Source organism: Ursus maritimus, unplaced genomic scaffold (genome assembly GCF_017311325.1).
Source record: "Ursus maritimus isolate PB19 unplaced genomic scaffold, ASM1731132v1 scaffold_2, whole genome shotgun sequence".
In the NCBI taxonomy this organism is placed as follows: Eukaryota; Metazoa; Chordata; class Mammalia; order Carnivora; family Ursidae; genus Ursus; species Ursus maritimus.
The window spans coordinates 102,783,933-102,802,612 of record NW_024424452.1 but is presented as its reverse complement, the minus strand read 5'-3'; the positions used below and the strand labels follow the sequence as shown (position 1 = coordinate 102,802,612).

Here is an 18,680-nt window from a genome sequence, read left to right as displayed (position 1 = left end):
AGGGGTGGGGGGTGGGTGGACCCCGCGGAGGGGGGGGGGGGCAAAGGCTCACAGGTGAGGGGCAGGAGAACGGAGGACGGGGGACCCCAGGCAGGACAGAGGAGCCACGGTGCTGGGAAAGGAGAAAATAGGGCCAGAATCAGCCAGGGAGGTAATATTGCTTTGAATATACAAAACGCCCTTCCCTAGCTGTCCCTGTCAGTCCCTTCTCCAAGTGAGGAAAATAAGGCTGTTTTCCTTATGCCAAAGCCTGACTTGATGATAGACCTCGCTTCCCAGGAGGTGGCAGTGGCTCTGATGGGTGGGGAGGAGGCGGGAGGAGGAGGTAGAGGGTGGGGGAGAGAAACAGAGAAGGGAGGAGAGAGACAGGAGCGGGGGAGGAGAGGAAGAGAAAGCTCTCGTTCTGTGCGCTGATTACTAATGTGGTGGAAAGCGCAGCGGGTTCTGTGGGGAAGCATTTACTGTGCATGAGATAGCAGGCAGCCGCGCTCAGGAAGCTATCCCCGGGCTCCTGCGGGAGCTGGAGGGACGGAGCCAGGAAGGTGAGCGCTGGCCAGCGTTTGGAGACTGTTTGGCCTTGAAGCAACAAGGTGAAAAGGACAGAGGGCCTGAAATCTTGGCTTTGCCCGTCCCCCGGCCCCCATCCCAGGCCCTCTCACAAGGGGACAGGGCTCTGCTGCTCTCCAGGGGGGATAGTTCCCCCACGGAAGTCACAGACTCCTTCCTTGCAAGGGTGGCATGTACGGGTCACCGGGGCCCTTTGTCTGCCTTGCAGGGGGTGGGGGCTGCATCCAGCCCAGTCCGGGCACAGAAAGATGGCCACTTATGGAAGCTTCTGGGAGTTCCTGTCCCTGAGGGAGGGCAGTTCCTTGCAAGTGGCTGGGTCTGAGCAGTGTGCCGACGCCGGGAGTGAGTGGGATGCCCCGGTAACGGTGCCCCCTCTGCGCTAAGGGGAGCAGAGGGGCCCACCACGGTGGGAAGGCCGCTCTCCCTGGGGCGTCATGAGGGGGCAAGGCGCACTGGTTGGCTCTGAGACTCAGTAAGTGGCTTCAACTCTAAGCCCTACCTTCTCAGGGCTCTGTCAAGAAAACAAAAGGCTGTGTGGCATCTCAGAGTCCCAGACTGTTTGTACCTTGGGGATCATCTAAACCAACTCTGTCATGGCCAGAGGAGGGGGACAGAGAAGCCATTTGCTGAGGCCACACAGCAGGTGCAGGTTCCCTCGGGGACAGCTCTCACCTGGGTTCCAGTCTCCATGCCACCCGGCCCAGGGGCCTCTGCCTCTCCGGAGCACACCTCAAGCTACAGACTGACCCTACGGACACGGACGTCTGACTCCGACAGGGCTGAGACAGAGCGGAACTCATGGTGCACAGTCTTCTCGAGCAGAGGACCAAGGGAAGATTCCACTGCCTCGGCCCAGCCCGTCGTCCTGACAGTACGCACCCAGGGAGCTGCTCAGCCCCTGCTCTTTGCGCTCCAGCCTGGCAGGCTTTCCTGCTGTCCCTCCTCCCTCAGCTCGGGGTGCCTCCCTTCTTCCTCCGCTTCCGTTCCCCGTTTCCACCCATGACCCTACCCAGGCCCCGCAGCCAAGCCCTGGCTTCTTCCTCCTTAAAAGGTCATACTGGCTCTGGCGCTGTCACCTTTCAGTTTGTGAATCATGCTAGCATCACGAATAGGGACACCGAGGAGTAAAGTTGTCTGAACTCCTTGGAGAAGGACCCACGGCACTTCTGATGAAATCCCACAGAACCCTCATGCCTGGGGCCACGGAGCCTCCTGCCCCACCTCCCACCCTGCTCTGGCCACTCCCCAAGGCCTCCTCCGTCCTCGCACTTGCCCTGCTGGCTTCTGTCTGCATAGGGCCTTGCTCCCCCTCTTCCCTCTCTGCCTGGAAAGTGGTCCCCTCAATTTTTACACGGTTGCTGCCTGCTGGTCACAAAGGCCTGGGCTCTACAGTCACCACCTCTGAGAGGCCCCCCTTGAGTACCTTTTCTAATGTCACTGGCCTCTACCACCAGTCTCTGCCACATCACCTTAGCTCTGTTGTCTTCTAGTATCTGTCCCTACCTGAATTATATTCTTTATCTGTTATTGCTTGTTTATTCCATGACTGCCTGTCTTCCCCACAGAGATCAGGGACCCTGTCTGTCTTATTACGATGTCCCTGGTGCTTGGCATTTAATAAAGCATTGTTGTTCAAAGAGTCAATGAAGGATGCTAGAGGTAGTCAACATCGAGGTAGGGCCCGGATCTATGTAAATCTCTGTCGGTGGACCTTGAAGACGCAGGGGTTCCTCTTCCACCCTGCTCGGGAAACTCAGGTTCAAGATCCACGTGAGCCTGGATGGAGAAGCAGGGGATCCCCATCAGCCCCTGTGATGGAGGAGCGGGGGGCTGCTCGCTCTGTTCCCGGGGGCGTGTCCTCTTTCTCCAGTGTTGATGATTCCGCCATCTTTCTTACTGCTTCTTTGCGGGCTGTCCTAGCCGGGACTGATATAGCCCACTCACCAGACCTCACCCTGGGAGTGGATTGGTGGGAATTGGCTTGGCAGGGGCCCAAAATAAACAAACAAACAAACACACATTTTCTCCTTCCCATTCCTCTTCCAAGATTCCAGGCACAAGATGAGTGAGCAGCTCCTGAATTCCGAAAACGAGCCCTAGTCTTCCCAGCTACAGAGTGCAAGAATGTGGGAGGTGGCGGAGAGGCAGGGGAGGGGCCAGGTTACCTCTCCTGGGGTTCCTGTCTGCCCTGGGAAGGAGCTCAAACCCCTCCTGGAACACACCCCCTGGGGCTTGTTAGGATTCTGTTTACCAACACGCCGGAAGGAGCCTATTGTGCTCAGGGTGGAAGGGACGGGAATGAAATCAGTGAATAGGAGCTCAGGAGCCAAGAAGCTAGGCTCAGAGACAATAGATAGGAAGGGAGGGGGTGTGGGAAGATCTACAATGGAAAGGCTTGGAGGAGAAATCCAGGTGTGCCTGTGGCCCCATTTGGGGATGTCCGGAGAGGGAGGGGGCAGAAAGTGAGCCGTTGACAATCTGATCTCTGCAGCAGCTCTGCCTCCCCCGTGCCGCGGAGCTGGACCCACACTCTGTTTATTGGGTGTGTTCTCCATGCAAGGCTCCTGGAGGAAGTGCGAGGTGCTAGTGATTGAACCCCTCTGCTAGACACCCCGCGCCCGATCCGAGCTGGCGGAGGGCTTTGCCGTCTTTCCATTCCGCTTCTTACTTGTGTGACCTTGGACAAAGAACTTAACCTCTCTGAGCTCTTCTATAAAACGGGCAGTGCCCACCTCCTAGAGATACTCTGGGGATGGAATAAGGTCGTCCACGCCGTGCAGGGGGCTGGCACAGGGCCTGGCACCGGGTCCTGCAGATGGGGGCTGGCTGGCTTTCCCGGAGCCCTCTGGCTGTGACTTAAAACCAGGGGAGACGACCTTCTGCACTAGGTGAAGTCCTGTCTGGACACAGGGGCTTAGACCGAAGTCCTCTGAGGAATCTCAGGGCCTTCGGAATATTGAATTTTTCCCAGCTTCCCATCTTTCTCTGCCTCCCAGAATCTCTGCAGGGATCATGTCTTGATGCACTGATTTTCAGAAAGACCCTATTTTCAGACCAACTTGTTCAAAGGAGTAATATCTACGTCGGCAAGGTGATTTTCACGCAAGTATATAGATGATCTGAGAGCCTCGAATCCCTGAAGACTACATTTCCCCCTTCCTCTGCAGGTGACTTTAGCTTCAAACAGCTGAGTAACTGCTTAATACCTTCCTGCTCCGCAGAACCTTCCCAGCTTGGGGGCTGTTTGCATCTTTCTGGCCTGGTATTTTGCAGGATTACCCGGAGCCATGGCTGGACCTCAGGCCCTGCCAGTGGTCCCACCTCTCCTATGCCCACCCCGTTCCCCCCGCCCCCCACTGCACTCCGTAGCTCTCCTTTGAAGGCCACAGGCTCACCTGCCCTTGCTTGTCCCTAAGATTCCAACCTGCCATCCTGCCTGTCTCCCAGGACACAGCGCCTTGCGGATTTCTTAGATTCCCCAGGAGAAGTGCCAGGCTCCAGGAGCCTGTCCGGGGTTGCAGGGCCCCTCTGGGGGAGGGAGCACCCCTCCCGAGCTTGCACTTCATAGTCCTTTGCTGGGCATCTGCTGATCACCTCCCATGGGCAGTTCAGGATCTGTGGCTTCTTGGGTCAAGATGGGTCAGGGCAGGTGTCCCTGTCAAAGGTTCCTGGGCCCAAGTGGGAGAGTTGGGATTGTTCCCTCTTCTGCAGGGACCTGAGAGGGGCTCAGGAAGGCTTGCAGCTAAGTCAGCTTTTAGGGTCAGAGTGCAATTGATGTGGGAACAGACACCTTGGCTTGGGAAACAGGACATGTCCTGTGCTGTCCGTATTCTCTGTCCTTGCTTCTCTTAGTTCTCCTTTACCATTGGCATCTCTTTGTCACCATTGGTCCATGTTGCAGGGAACAGTAGGAATGGAACGGGGATGGGGATAAATACAACACCCTTCAGGCTTAGATGTGCTTTGGGCAAGGGAGCGGGGGCCCAGGGAGTTCCAAGGGGAAGGTGGACAGAGTAAGGTGCAGGTGTGACCTGCCACGTGTCACACAGCAAGTCGGGGCCTGGGGCTGTGGACTCTCATTCTAGTGCTCACTGCCCTGCACCACAGTCCCTTTGCAGGTGGCCACAGCAGGAAACACCGCACTCCCTCCTGTGTATGAACCGTGTGTTAGACATACGCTAAAGACAAAGGATCTGGAAGGCAGGGCTGGCACCATGCTGCCAGGAGAAGGCTAGAAGCTGTTTGCTCTGGTGCCCAGGGACAGAAGGGGACAAAGAGAAAGGAGACAGGAAACATTTGGTGGGCGGGGGGGGGAAGGGGCAGTGTTCGGGAGTGGTGCTCAGGATGTCCAGGGCCACAGGTTTGGCCACGTCTGGGAGGGGGGCACAGGGTGGTCTAAAGACAAGGAGGCCTGAGTTTGCGGAGTTCATTGCAGTGACGCAGGAAGAAGATGGTCCCTCGGCTGCTTTGTCACCCGTGGAGGAGAAGGGAGACATGGGAAGGGTGGGGGGCACAGCCACGTCCTGCCTCCATGAGGAGAGCCTGGTTCAGGCCAGCAGCAGCCGCAGGAGGGAGATGCGTGAGAGGAGACGGGGCTGCCGGGCCTGAGAGACAACCTTGAGAGAGAGGAGCGGCAAAACAGAGCTGGTGTGGAGTGTGGGGGAGGGGAGGGGAGGGCAGAGGAAGGAGAGGAGCGCTCCAGACAGTGGAGGGGGCGGGGCAGAGCCCTGTCCACCTCCCGTCTGTCTGCCCCCCTCCTTGGGGCCCAGCAACAAGGATGCAGACACGGGCATGTGGGTGCTGGACCGCCCACGTGCCTGCGGGGTGGGGCAGAGATGGGGGGCAGCGTGTCCTTGAGCCCTAGGGCTTTCCTGAGCTCAGAGCCTCAGAAGCCACTGCCACCTCATTACCTCGTGTGCTCCATCAGGATTCGGGGCCCTGACGGCCTTGAGGCAGGCTCAGGACTCGGGTCTGTGGGCAGCTCCCATTGTCTTTCAGCCTGGGAGAGGCTCTCCCCACTCCTTGCTGGTCAAAGAGCTCTGGGGAGGGGGGGGGCTGGGGAGGGAAGGCAGGGCACTCATGCTTTGCTCCAGCAGCCCAGCCCGGATAAGATTTCCTGTTTCTCCTGCAGGAGTTCCCAAGAAATGATGGCTGTCCCTCCCCACCCTCAGTCTTGCTTTTCTTTTTCTTTTTCTTTTCTTTTCTTTTTTTTTTTTTAAGTTTTATTTATTTAAATAATCTCTACACCCCACGTGGGGCTAGAACTCACAACCCAGAGATCAAGAGCCTCATTGCTCTTCTGACTGAGCCAGCCAGGCACCCCCAATCTTGTTTTCCTATATGTTAAGTCATTTTGCTCTTGAACAAATCACTTAGCCTCCCATAGTCTATCTGGGAAGTAGGGGTAGTAATACCCTCCTCACAGAGTTGGTGGGACTATGCATTAGATCCCATATGTAAAAGAGCTGCGTAGCGTGCAAATTCGCAGCACAAACATAAGAGATTATTCCCCAGGGAGGAGACTAAGGGAAAAGGCAAGAGGAAGAAAGTCTAGGTGGGGTCACTCTCTGGCGCCCTCCATTCCGCACCAGTCCCCTCTGGCCCCGGCCTAGCTGTGGAGCTGAGGGCGGGCAGGTGGGGCGGCAGTCCCTGCAAACTCCCGCTGCTGGTGTTCCCTTCCTCCTCCCATGAGCCTCACAGAACAGAGCAGGGCAGAAGTCCCAAGGCCATGGGGTGCTGAAGACGGGAGAGGGAGGTGCTTCTTCCTACAGGGCTGACAGGACGGCCCCCAGAAGAGCCACCCAAGAGCCAGGGCCCTCGTCAAGATTGCCAAGATTGAGTATGGGTACTGATGGCCCCTGACAACCCAGATGAGGGAGGCCCGGAAAGTCCTGCACTTGGAAGAGGTGGATTTTGAGCCAACTCAGAGTGCTCGCTGGTGGTGAGGCCGCCGTCCTGCCTGACTGCCCCTCTCTCCTCACCATGGTCTCCATCTCTGGCTCCCATCCACCCTCAGTCTTTGCCATTCGGTAGGACAGGAGGGCCTCACGCTGGTTAAAGAGGTGCTCTCTGCTCCCCGGCCGGGAGCCTGACGCTAACTGCTCTAGGTCCCCCAGAAGTCAGAGCCCCAGCTCCTTCTTGTCAGGATGGAACAGCTGCTGGGAGCCGCCTGGATTTCTTGCCCCGCCCATCCCCTCTCTGGATTCCGGAGGGGCCTGGGGACAGATGCGCTGTTTAGAAATTCTTCAGCGAGCAGCCAGCAGAGGACATTCTTGCTATTCCTTGGGCTTCCCTAGCCCCAAATGGGAGATTAGCGAAGAGACAGCTGCACCGGCAGCCGGTCTCCGGGGAGATCCTGTCCCAACGGCAGGGAAGCAACGGGCAGGAGCTGCCTCCCTCCGCTGGCCTTGAAAGGGGCATCCACGCTGAAGTGAGATGTGAGAGCAGGACTCGGGAGCCCGTGCCAGGAGGGAGCCGGTTTTGAATCCTGGCTCTGCCACTTACTGTTCTGTTCATGTGGGCCCCTGCCCTTCCATAAGCCTGTTGTCTCATCTCCAGTGTGGGATAAAACTCCCTGCTTTCTAGGGTTGTCGGGATTGGATGAGTTCATGTGCATACTAGCGTCTATTATGGTATCTGGCAAATTCCAGGAGTCCAGGAATTATGAGTCCCCTTCTCTGCCCCAGAGGGGGGGTCAGATGGCTTTCCCTACTCAGCACAGATTAACCCAGGGTCATGTGGGTATGATGTGGCTTCTAGCACCCAGGAGCCCCAGTTTTGGAAAATTCTCTCTCTTTTTTTTCAATCAAGGGTTTCTTGCGATTGGGGACCTTGAGACTTCCAGCTGTTGTATGCCTGGGCCTGGTCATAATCCGATAAAGCAGGACATGGAAGAAGATGGGACTGGTGGATGAGACATACACAAACACAGAGAGAGAGAGAGAGAGAGAGAGAGAGAGAGAGAGAGAGGGAGACACGGAGAGCCCGCCTACTGTAAAGAGCTCCTTGGAAGACAGGAAGAGGAAGGGCCAGAGCTTCACCATTCTGAAATTCTGCTGTTCTCTACTGCTCCGCAAGGCCGGGAGCTATCAGCTCACTGTTTTCCCAATCCCAGGCGTGCCGGAATCCCCAGATCTCTAGGAGAGAAGGAGCAGGCCGGGCATGAACCACGACGGCACCTGTCACCTTTAAGACTTCCCACTCTGTTTGCAGCCTGTGTGTTGTGATTTGGTCCAAGCCTCAGCTAGCCACGTGAGCTCCAGAAAGCACTTTTATCTTCTGGAGTTCTTGATTTCTTCATCTCAAGAATGTGACTAATAATCCCTGACTTGTCTGCCTACAGGACTGTCCCGAGGATCCAAAGTACTTGGAGGGGTGCTAGGGGTGCTAGACATGCAGGGGACGCAGATGAGAGCAATCACTGCTATGTGGGCCCAGCCAGACTTGGGGACCCCCCATGCCCCCCGCACATTGAGTGATTGCCTTGGCAACAGAGTGCCTAGCTAACTCCCACCTCTCCCTCAGGTTTCAGCTTTGATGTTGTTTCTCCAAGGTCTGCTGGCCTCTTAGACTGGGTCTCCCCCCTGTAAGCTCTTACGGCTTTCGGTAGATTGCTCTTAGCATCTGTATCATGAGTTGCATAGTGCCATTGTGTGACTGTGTGTTGCACGTGTATTTTCTGTGCCGACTCTAAGCTCCAGGAGGAAAAGCAGTGTGTCTATTACAGGTCGTCTCATCACCATCATGGAACACAGCGCCTAGCACATGGCAGGTAGGTCTTCAATAAAATTGCCTTCCTCAACCCTCTTCTATGCTTCAGTCAACACCCGATGCCAAGCCCGCACCCATTATGTTCCCCTTGCCCAACATCTCCTTATAAGGCAAAGAGTGACACCTCTCCTCTCTTTATAATGTAAGGAACAAGTCAGCTAGATCATAGTTGGCCTTCTTCCCATCTCCCATCACAGCAGACCTGGCCCAGAAGCCAAGGTTGCAGGTAATGGCTAGATTTATTTATTTCTCTTTGCGCAAGGCTGCCCTCTGGTGGTTAACCATGGAAGAGAGCGCGGCAAGGATGGAAACCCGCCGGCTGCGGGAGCCAGGAACAGGTGAGCGCTTCAAAGAGGGCATTCAGGTGGAGATTATGGTCAGTCTCCATCCTTATGAATGGCTCTCCCCAAATCTAACAGGAAGCCCTTGGCCTAGGAAGAACAAGAAAATAAAGTCCCGTAGAAACCTCACCCTACCCCTAGTGGGTGAAAGAGCTCTTCTTCCTCCTCAGTGGTGTGCTGGCAAATGCTTAACACCCAGCTCTCTCTCTCTTAAAAAACCCCAGTGTGTAGCATTTACTGATTTCTGTGGCGTAAATACCGCGGCCAATTTCAAACTGCCAACGTGATGTCACTGAGTGCCTTTGGGAAGAGATGAGCATGAGAGGTATGTCATTATATAGTAGGTCATAGTCATAGATAAGTTCAAGAACATGGTTACTAGGGGCGCCTGGGTGGCTCAGCCATTAAGCATCTGCCTTCAGCTCAGGTCATGATCCCAGGGTCCTCGGATCAAGCCCCGCACCAGGCTCCCTGCTCAGCGGGAAGCCTGCTTCTCCCTCTCCCACTCCCCCTGCTTGTGTTCCCTCTCTCGCTGGGTCTCTTTCTGTCACATAAATAAAATCTTTAAAAAAAGAAAAAACAAAGAACATGGTTACTAGCAAAATATAGTAAAATAATTGGAAAGCAATGAATTTGAGTATTTATTACATTCATTTTCAACAAAATATATTTAAATGCGAGCTTGTAATTTAATCTTTAATAAAAGCTGTGTTTAACGACTGGCTTTCAAAATTCTGGAAAATGCCATAATTGGTTCTGCAAGCCTAGTAGTAAGAGCTGGCTAAAGCATGCCATTGCTTCTCCCGCTTCCTCCTTCTTTTTCTCCCCTTCCTCTTCCTCTTCCATGACTTCCCAGCATTCCGTGGGGACAGGAGGGATGTGGAGTATAGGAATGAGCTTTACTGCAGATGCTGCTCTTTTCTGAGTCAGGAGCCATAAGGTGTTAAGGAAAGAGGATGAGAAATGCAAATTTGGCTACTGAAGGACATTTACGCAGGCACGTGTGTGTGTGTATATATGTGTGTGTGTCTGTGTGCACATATGTGTCTGTGTGTCTATGTGTGTGTGTCTGTGTGCACGTATGTGTCTGTGTCTGTGTGTATATGCATGTCTCTGTGTGTCAGTGTGCTTGCGCGTGTGTGTGTGCACGTATGTGTCTGTGTGTCTATGTGTGTGTCTGTGTGTATATGCATGTCTCTGTGTGCAGTGTGCTCGCGCACGTGTGTGTGTGTGTGTGTGTGTGTGTGTGTGCGCACACACAGGCATGTAGAAGGTGGCAGAGGGGGCAGGGGTGAGTTCTGCAATTGAGTCTGGGGGTTGATTCAGGCCTGAATGAAAGGCCACGTGCGGAGGCAGCCGCGCCCCTGGGAGGCGGCGAGGGCCCAGCGCAGCAGGGAGCAGGCGAGCTAGCAGCAGCGGCCGGTGGGCAGCCGAGGCAGGCAGAAGTAGGCGCTGGGGAAGAGGCCCAGGTTGATGGGATTGCCGTCCAGGCGGATGTCTTCCAGCCGCCTCCGGCTGTGTTTGTGCTCCTCGGTGTCGCAGAAAGCATCGCTCTGCATGGTCTCTATCATGTTATTCTGGAAAGAACACACTGACAGCTGCCAGGCCTCTGCCTGGAGAGTGCCCTCAGGCAGCGCCGAAGGCGGATCTGTCAGCTTTCCCCACCAGCTCCCCTCTGAAGAGTGGAGAAACCGAGGCACATAAGGCCACAGCCATGCAGCACGGGGTGCGGAGAGCTGGCCCATGGAGGATGGATGGAGAGCGAAGGGGAGAGGAAGAGCAAAGAGAGAGGAGGGAGGAGGAGGAGACAGAGGGGAAGGGAAGGCAAGGAAGGAGCAAGCAGTCAGGGGAAATGGGATGAAGGACATGGAGGGACAGAAAGCATTTTCAGGAGAAGGAAAGGAAGGCAGTCACACTGAGGCTGTGGACAACGGCCTGGCAACACCTCCGACCCGTCTCCAGTAAGCTCTCGGTGAAGGAGACGCCCGCCACTGCTGCCTAAGGAGGCTCCCAGTTATCTGACCTCTGCTGCCCCCAGCTCTATTCAATGTCCTTGCCCTTGAGGGGGCTGCTTACCTGCAGGTGCAGCGAGCGCAGGCTGGCGGGCAGAGGCCCGGGGATGGAGTCCAGAAGGTTGTCAGCCAGGTAGAGGAACTGCAGCTTTTCTAGCGCCTAGCAAGGAGGCAAAGGACATGGGAGGTTGGCAGGTGCTATTGGACCTGGCAGGGACGGACGCCTGGTGTGACCCCATTCGTTCATTGAGGGTCTCCTGAGCCTCAGCCCCGTGCCAGGCTCAACCCTGGGTGCTGCGGGGGATGCCCAGTCTCTCGGGAGCTCACAGGCACTAACCCCCACCGGAGGCAGAAGGATGGCTGCTGCCATCGAGGTCTGGCAGCTGGGGGAGCCTGAAGGAGCTGGTCAGCTGGTGATGAGGAACAGGTGAGGGGCAGGCGAGGGGCAGGGAAGGGGTGGAAGGGAGGACGATTTCAGTCTAGTCTCAACTTTTCTGCTATCAGAAAGGGATTTTCCCAAATGAAAAGTCTCCAAATGCTAAACCCGGGATGGCTGTGAAAAGCACGCTGAGGAGACATCCAGAGCCACAGAACGAGAGACACGGGTACATAAGGCAGACCAAATACATGAGTGTGACAGAGGTGGGGGGCAGTCGTGTCCATGCCCCTCTTCACTTCCTCACAGGAACCGCTCCTGGAGCTCGTCGGAGCCCTGTCGAGTGGGCAGCCGCAGGGGCCGATTTGTGCCCGGTGTTTAGCCCTTTCCATCGGAACTGGCCGGCCAGCACCCAATCCGATTGTCTCCCTTATGCACTTGCTTCCAGAAAGACACTGATTAGTTAGCAGTGGGTTTTGGAAATAAAGGTTTCTGCAGAGTTAGGGCGAGAGCCAGCACTACTGCAAGTTACGTGCAAGCCAGTGTTTTAAGGGAGCAGAAGGTCAGGGTGCAGACAGGTGAAGGGAACAGACATGAGGAGAGGAGCCAAGAGACTGCGTGCCCAGAAGAAGGAGAGGGAGAGCTGCTGACCTTGACTTCTGGCACCACCACCCCCCAATTTCCAATAACGGGCTCACGAGGCCTGAATTCTTTTTCCTGGAGGTTCTTGGGCTGGCATGTTGTCAAACACCCTTTCTTAAGTCAGAATCAGTCTCTTGCAACAACAACAAAAAAGTTTAATGAAATAATGGGAACAGATGAAGAACATGGGGTTTGATTTTCAGACCCAGAACGAGGTTGGAGCAGGGCTATCCCATGAGGGCATGGGGTATGTGTGTGTGTGTGTGTGTGTGTGTGTGGTGTGGCCAAGGGTGGCAGGTGCAAGATGGTGGGCTACAGGCCCTGACTCACCCTGAAGGCTTCAGGCTGTATCCCCGAGCTCTGGAGCCGGTTCAGGCGGACGTCCAGGACCTCGATGGCGGGGGGCAGCGCAGGCAGGGCTGTCAGCTGGTTCTTGGGAAGGATCAGCTCCCGCAGGGCATGCAGCAGGCGGAGGGCGTCATCATCAATGGAGGAGATGGAATTGCTGGAAAGGTCGATCCTCTTCAGTTTTGCTGTGGGGCATGGCGGAGAACACAGAGAGCCACAGGACCTACCGTCTTTCCTTGCCCTGGCTGGACCCACCTGTACCCCACTCCATCCCTTTTAAGTTAGGGAACGCCAGCCAGTTCTCCACCTGCATGAGGTCCAAGCTGGAAGAAATAACGTCAGAAACCAGGACCCCCTCAGATTCTGCAGTTCTTTCCCTGGACTTCTGTCCTGTGTGATGGCTGCCCGCCTCGGATGGGCTTGGGAGAAGGCAAGACCCAACAGGCCCACCGAAGCCTGGACCCATTCCACACCCACCCTTCACCACTGGTTTACAAAAAAGGAAGCTGTGGCCCAGAAGGCTGTGGGAATTAGTGGCAGAATCTGGATGAGAGCCCAGGTTTCCCAACGGAGGGAGAGCATAAGGCACAAAGGAGCAAAACACACAGCAAGCCATGAACAGGTAAACAGCGTCGGGGCTGTGAGCCAATTTAGCCTGGTCGGGCCCGGAGGCCAGGAGGGCACAGAGCGATAGGGGCTCAGAATCCTGAAAATGTAGGCTCGATCCTATCTTCCCCTTCCCAGTTTTCCAGAGCTTTGGGGAGAACAAATGAAGACAGGACACTTTTATTATCCAAAATCTTCAAGGGAAAGTGTTAGAGAGACTTGGGGCTATTTCCAAGTGGTAGCTGGGGAGACTGAAAGCTAACAGGGAGAGACTAACTCAGGTGGGACACTGTGTCTGTGACTGTTCATGTGGCGGGGGGCAGGGGTGAGGCAGAGGGGCTGGGGGTTCTTCTGCCAGGGGCACTGCATACTCAGTCCTTCGAAGTCTCCGGCTCGGATCTGGCGGATGCGGTTGAAGCGGGCGTACAGGTAAGCGGTGGCCTTGGGAAGAGGAGGGATGCTTTCTAGGTCAGCTTCGTCACAGTACACGGAGGAACCAAGGCACACGCAGACCAGACAGGTGGGCAGGCCTGGCAGGCGGAAGACAGAACAAAGGGAGGCCCGTCTCAGACTTCCTTTAGCCTCTGGGACCGACGGTCCTCACTCGGGGAGCGTCTGCGCCCTGGCCAGCACGGAATGTCAGTGCTGCTGGCTGCTCCCGGCCCGGCACTCAGCCCCCAACCGAAGAGGAGCAGATCCATTCCCAGGTATTACCCAGTCCCGGCCCACTGGTGCTTTCATCAGGCTCCAGTCCTCTGTAGGTTTTCCTGGGCCTAGGTGGGTGTTTCTAGGACATCCATTGGTCCCTTTTCCATAGGGCTCCTCTCTGGTCCCAAAAGGCATGATGAAGATGATATAAAGCCAGGATTAAGTGGACTGGCCAGTGGTTGCTGGCTCTGCCGGCTGCCTTGTGGGCGAGGAGTGAGACATGTTCTCTATGGCTCCAAGCAGCACAATAAAGCCACGATGGACTGGACACTGCTTGCCCAGAATTCCTTTCCCCTCCTGATGGTGTCAGCATCCCAGTTTTCTGTTGGGCACAGCTCTCTCCTGTTCTCATTCCATGACGAGCGGTCATTAGACATAGACCAGGCCATCGAACCCAAACTGGCTTTAAAAAGTTGGGAGGCTTTCAAGAGTGCAGGTGGTTTCCGTCACTCGCCATTACAAGGGACAGAGATAATGGGAGACCACCGGTCATCCGACTCAAGGGGGAGACCGGTTAGCAAAGCCGCAGCCCCACGATGAAGAGGCAGCTCTCCTTTGCACGCAGAGACCAGTGTAGGTGGAGCAGAGACGACCTCAGCGTCTTTCTTACCCCAAGGCCTTGAATGACAGATCCAGCTGAGGCCCTTTATGGCCTCTCTAAGCCTGAGGTTCTGCAGCTCTGAGAGGTCATGGATTCCTATTGATGGCCCAATACCCTAGAGGCACCCAAGGCAAATCTCTCAAGAGAACAGGAACAGGGACAAGCAAGTCAGGAATTAACTGCATCCCCCCTCTGCTCCAGTCCTGATCCCCAGCAGGGCGCCATCCCCTTACTGCCAGATCTGCCAGCATCCCAGTCTCCAGGAGGGCATCAGGGAGGGGAAAAGAGCTGCTAAGGGGGGAATTTAGAGCTGAAAAGCAGTAGGACTGCTTCATTTGCCCCCATGCCAAGTGACAGCCACAAAGTTATTTATTCTTCTCGACAGGCTTTTAATTGTCTCTAATCTAATTACCACTCAACCTGGTCCCCTAGTGATGCTGTTAATTAAGGTAGGGTGGCTCTGCTAGGCATAGCAGAGTGCTGGCTTTTTTTCCCTCCCTCCCATCCAATTTGTGCATGCAGCCCAAAGCATTAGGGATAGCCAGCCTCTCCCTTTGGGTTTTCTTTCTTTTTTTCTTTCTGTTCTTACTGTGGCTATCTCTCCTCCTCTCCCTTACAGAGAGGGCTGGCTCCAACCTTTTACTCCCTACACCGTGGTAGGCCCTGTGCCAGGTCACGGCTGCATGGCCTATGACCTATGCATATGGAGATCTGTGACCGTGAACTCACCGTGGCTGCTTGGGGAGTCCAGGAGGCCCAGGGTCATAGGCCGGGTCATCGTGGGCTTTGAAGAGAGTGTCCTTGGAGTCCCTGTGCTCTGAGGGGAACTGATCTCGGTTGGAGCAGCTAGGGTGGCCACTTTGACCTGGGGACAGAGCACACAGCACACAGTAGGCCAGTTTTTGCCTGAGAAAGACTTTACTTTGAACTCTGGGGACCTCAGTGACCAGTTTCAAACTTGCAAAGAGTCACTGTGGAGAAAGGGAGAGGGAGGAAGGGAACGACCTAAAGAGTAGCTGATCCAGCATCTTCCTTATATGGAGAAGGAAATGGGCCCAGAGAGGGCAGCACAAGGGATCAAGGAGGCAGCTGGTGGCCCCGCTGCACCAGGGTGAGAAGCCAAGTCTGGATGGCCCGCGGGCCGCACCGACCAAGCTCACAGAGCTGATGGGCGCAGGCTTCGGGTCAGCCCCTGCAAAGGCCCGGACGGGCCGAGAAAGGACTTCAGGCTAGAAGACAGCCTGAGAACACACAGGGTTGTGCTGCTACTTTTTCTAGCGAGGGTATGAAGACACGGCCGATCCCCATCCCTCCCAGTGAGCTATGGCTTATGGTCTGACTTCGAGGCAAGGGGACAGATATAGGACATTTAAGGGGGGGGCGGATCCCATCAAGTTTACTACAAACCAACTAAGAACTTTTCTTGTCCTCTTTCTTAGTATCATCTTAGTGACAAGTTCTTACGGAGGGACAAGAATCTCCAGCTCCTGGAGAAAGAGGTGGAGACTTGAAAGACCGGCACGGTGGGCAGCTGGAGAGGGGCAAGGCCCCCCGACGCCCAGTGTCTTGCAGGGAACGCCGCTGGTCTGCTGTGTGCCCCTTACCTCGGGGAGCTGGTCCCCATAGTCCATGAGCCCCTCATAGTCGCTCAAGTCAATGACCTCATCGTAGTTGTCCAGGCCCAGGACATAGTTGCCCAGAACTGCATAAGAATCGTCTTCCCCGAGCATCTGATCTCTCCTCTTCCTCTCCTTGGGGAGAGAAGCTGTCCCTGCCTCCAGCAGCACCAGGGCCAGAAGGCTCAGGAAAGCCGGGAGCTTCATGGGGGCCCTGGGAGGAGGCGGCCGCAGAAATGAGGAGGGGGCTGAATCGGCTCAGCGTCCAGTCCTGGGGGGTGGGCAGGAGGAAGGGCAGCCATCTAAGAGACAGGGCTCACAAACTCACCCCACTTCCCACCCCCACACCTGCAGACTCACGCCATTCATGATACACTCAGTGCATTCATTGCAGCACAAGCCCCCTAAAGCCTGGGGCTAAGTGGGGGAGCATCTCCTGCCCACCCCTCCCACCGCCACCCCGCTGTAGTCCCTACATGCTCACACACACATTTCTATTCACTCACGCAGGCGTGTGTAGACACCTGGCAAAGGCTCGTTTACTCCTCGCATGCACACCCCCCACTAAGCACACTCTCATGCATTTATACGGATGTTCTCGCTTATACAACCACACAGAGTACCACCATTAGTCACTAAGCTCGATTTAGAGAAACTTCATCATCAAGGAGTCTTGTGGCTTTTTAAGAGCTTATTCATTCACTTACCCACTTGCTCAACAAACATTTATGGGGTGTCTATTATGTTCCAGGCACTAGACTTATCTCTGGGGGTGCAGAAATAAATAGGGCACACCTAGTGCATTCAGAGGACATGGGTTTAAAAACTGACATACATTAGGGCGCCTGGGTGGCTCAGTCATTAAGCCTCTGCCTTTGGCTCAGGTCATGATCTCAGGGTCCTGGGATCGAGCCCCACATCGAGCCCCGCATCGAGCCCCGCATTGAACTCCCGAGTCTAGGCCCCCATCCGGCTCCCTGCTCAGCGGGAAGCCTGCTTCTCCTTCTCCCACTCCCCCTGCTTGTGTTCCCTCTCTTGCTGTGTCTCTCTTTGTCAAATAAATAAAATCTTAAAAAAAAAAATAAATAAAAACTGACATATCTAAAAAAGAATGTTGGTTTACAAGACATACTTTCTAAACGCAGCTTTTTAGAAACAAATGATGACAGAAACAAAAGTGCTCTTTGTATGTGGTTGTGGGAGTGTGTCCACATTTAGAGTTCCCTAGGTGTCTTCCTGTGTGCACAGGTGACTATGTGCGTGCGTGATGAGCATGTGAGCCCGTGACGAGCGTGTGTAAGCTTACACACGTATGCACAGACGGGGGAAGGAATGTGTGTGGTGTGGGTGTGAGGGACCCGCTGTGTTTCTGAAAGTGCAGCCCTCCCCAAAGCCAGCTTCGTAAGTGTCTAGCAGATTCTCCCTCTCTGTTAAGTTTAGCTGGGCTAGGGGTCCCCCACCCCCACCTTCCAACTGCTCTCACCTAGAGCCCTAAAATCCCTGGGTTCTCCCCCAGCCCAATCCCGCTTGCTTGCACACTAGCCCCTCATTTGCATACCAATAGGCCCCGCGCCTCAAACCCTGAACCTTACCCCTCACTTACTCTTGTTTCAGAACCGAGCCTCACAGCTTCCAGAGAAGTGGGGACTCTGGCGGAAAGGTCTTCTGCAGTGGGCCAGGGTACAGGCGGGGAGCTGGCCAAGGGCATGTGGCCAATCCGACTTCTCTTCTTCCTGGTGTCCAGCTGTTTCTCCTCCTCTCTGCTCAGCAGGTCCCCCATCCCAGTCTTTTGTTTGGTGAGAGGGAATTCTCTCTCCTTCCACCCCCTCCACTCCCACCCGCATATGTACCCCTGCCCACCTCCCACCCTCATCTCTCCTTCTCTTTCTCTGCTCCTTTTCTCTTTTCGGAGTCACTGTTGAGAGGGCTGGCTGTTCCTTCTCTCTAATAGAGCGGGCAGCAGGTGACGGAGCACTCGGAGGGATGGGGCTTGCCTCTCTAGCTTTTTTCCAGATGGAATCCACAGATTCAAAGAGGCTGAGTTAAGGCACTCTGATCACACTGCCACCCACCACCTGGAACCCCAACAGGGACCATGACTGAACAAATTCACCAGGGAGGCTCTGAAGGCTGGGCAGTTCCAAGAGAAGGTGAATGGAGGATGAGGTAGGATTTGAAGACCAAGTTCAAGGTCTCCAATGACGATGATGATAATGATGATGGCAAGGAGGATACAAGAAATTCTCTCCATCTGCTGAGGTTGGGCCTGGATGATGGACACGAGAAGCCATTGTGTAGGGGTCCTCAGGGGGCTGAGAAGAATCCTCTCCCCCACCCCCCACCAAAGATGTCTGTATCAGGAGAGATTCTCTTTTCCTTGGTGCCTCCTGCTGCTGTGTGAAGGCAGGAGTGGGGTGGGGGGTGGGTGCTACACGTTTGCACGAGTTCTTCCATGCTACCCCTTGCTCCCTACTCCCTCCCCCTGACCAGATACTGAATGTGGCTGTGAAGCTCCCCGAAGATCATCTAGTCCAAACAGCGTATCTACCAGACAAGGGACGGAGGGAGGTCCAGCGAGGGGCAATGACTTACCCAAGGTCACACAGAGCCAAGGCCAGGGCCTAGATTTTTCTGACACTCAGGCCAGAGAATTGTCCTTTGTTCATATGACCCTACCCCTTAATCACCTTATCTCTCCTCCTGCCCCCCCTGCCCACCCCAGTTCTGAGACCATGTGCCTTGATGCCCTGGGAACAGATGGCCTCGGCAGGACTCATCTGTGCCCTGGCATACCAGGTGAAGGGGCAGATCGCATAGCCTGGCCCAAGGCACCGTGCTTGGCCTGCAGTGTTCCTGGGCACCAGCTGGTGAGGAGGCGGCGTCCCCCAGCCCAAGGACCTGGTCACCAAAGGTACGCCTGTTCCCGTACCCCTGGCAGCCCACCATCGGGGGCCAGGCACCAACAGGGGCTCTGTTGGGTGGAGGGAGAGATAGCCCCGGAGCCAGCAGAGTGCCCAGGAAGCAGATGGTACATTTGGCGCGCTGTCCTCCCCCCTTTCTCCCCACAGCCTGGGCTTTGCAGGCAGAGACTAA

At 55.4% G+C, this 18,680-nt stretch overlaps 1 protein-coding gene across 1 annotated transcript; it reads right to left on the bottom strand.

Moving 5' to 3' along the window:
• Positions 1 to 9,904: 9,904 nt before the first annotated feature.
• On the bottom strand, positions 9,905 to 17,303 carry OPTC (opticin). Its single transcript, XM_008685144.2, has 7 exons — positions 17,191 to 17,303; positions 15,576 to 15,858; positions 14,701 to 14,836; positions 13,034 to 13,192; positions 12,039 to 12,241; positions 10,755 to 10,850; positions 9,905 to 10,255 (listed from the first exon to the last, which is right to left on the bottom strand). Exons 2-7 carry the CDS (start codon positions 15,792 to 15,794, stop codon positions 10,085 to 10,087), a joined length of 984 nt encoding a protein of 327 aa, XP_008683366.2. The 5' UTR covers positions 15,795 to 15,858; positions 17,191 to 17,303; the 3' UTR covers positions 9,905 to 10,084.
• Between the last annotated feature and the right edge of the window lie 1,377 nt (positions 17,304 to 18,680).

What these genes read in the sequence shown, in the direction of transcription:
- OPTC (XM_008685144.2), bottom strand. Translation starts at nt 15,794, where the DNA reads ATGAAGCTCCCGGCTTTCCTGAGCCTTCTGGCCCTGGTGCTGCTGGAG. An exon ending in ATGGGGACCAGCTCCCCGAG is followed by an intron (nt 14,837 to 15,575) that starts GTAAGGGGCACA and finishes CTCTGTCCCCAG; the next exon opens with GTCAAAGTGGCCACCCTAGC. An exon ending in TGCGCTCGCTGCACCTGCAG is followed by an intron (nt 10,256 to 10,754) that starts GTAAGCAGCCCC and finishes TGTTCTTTCCAG; the next exon opens with AATAACATGATAGAGACCAT.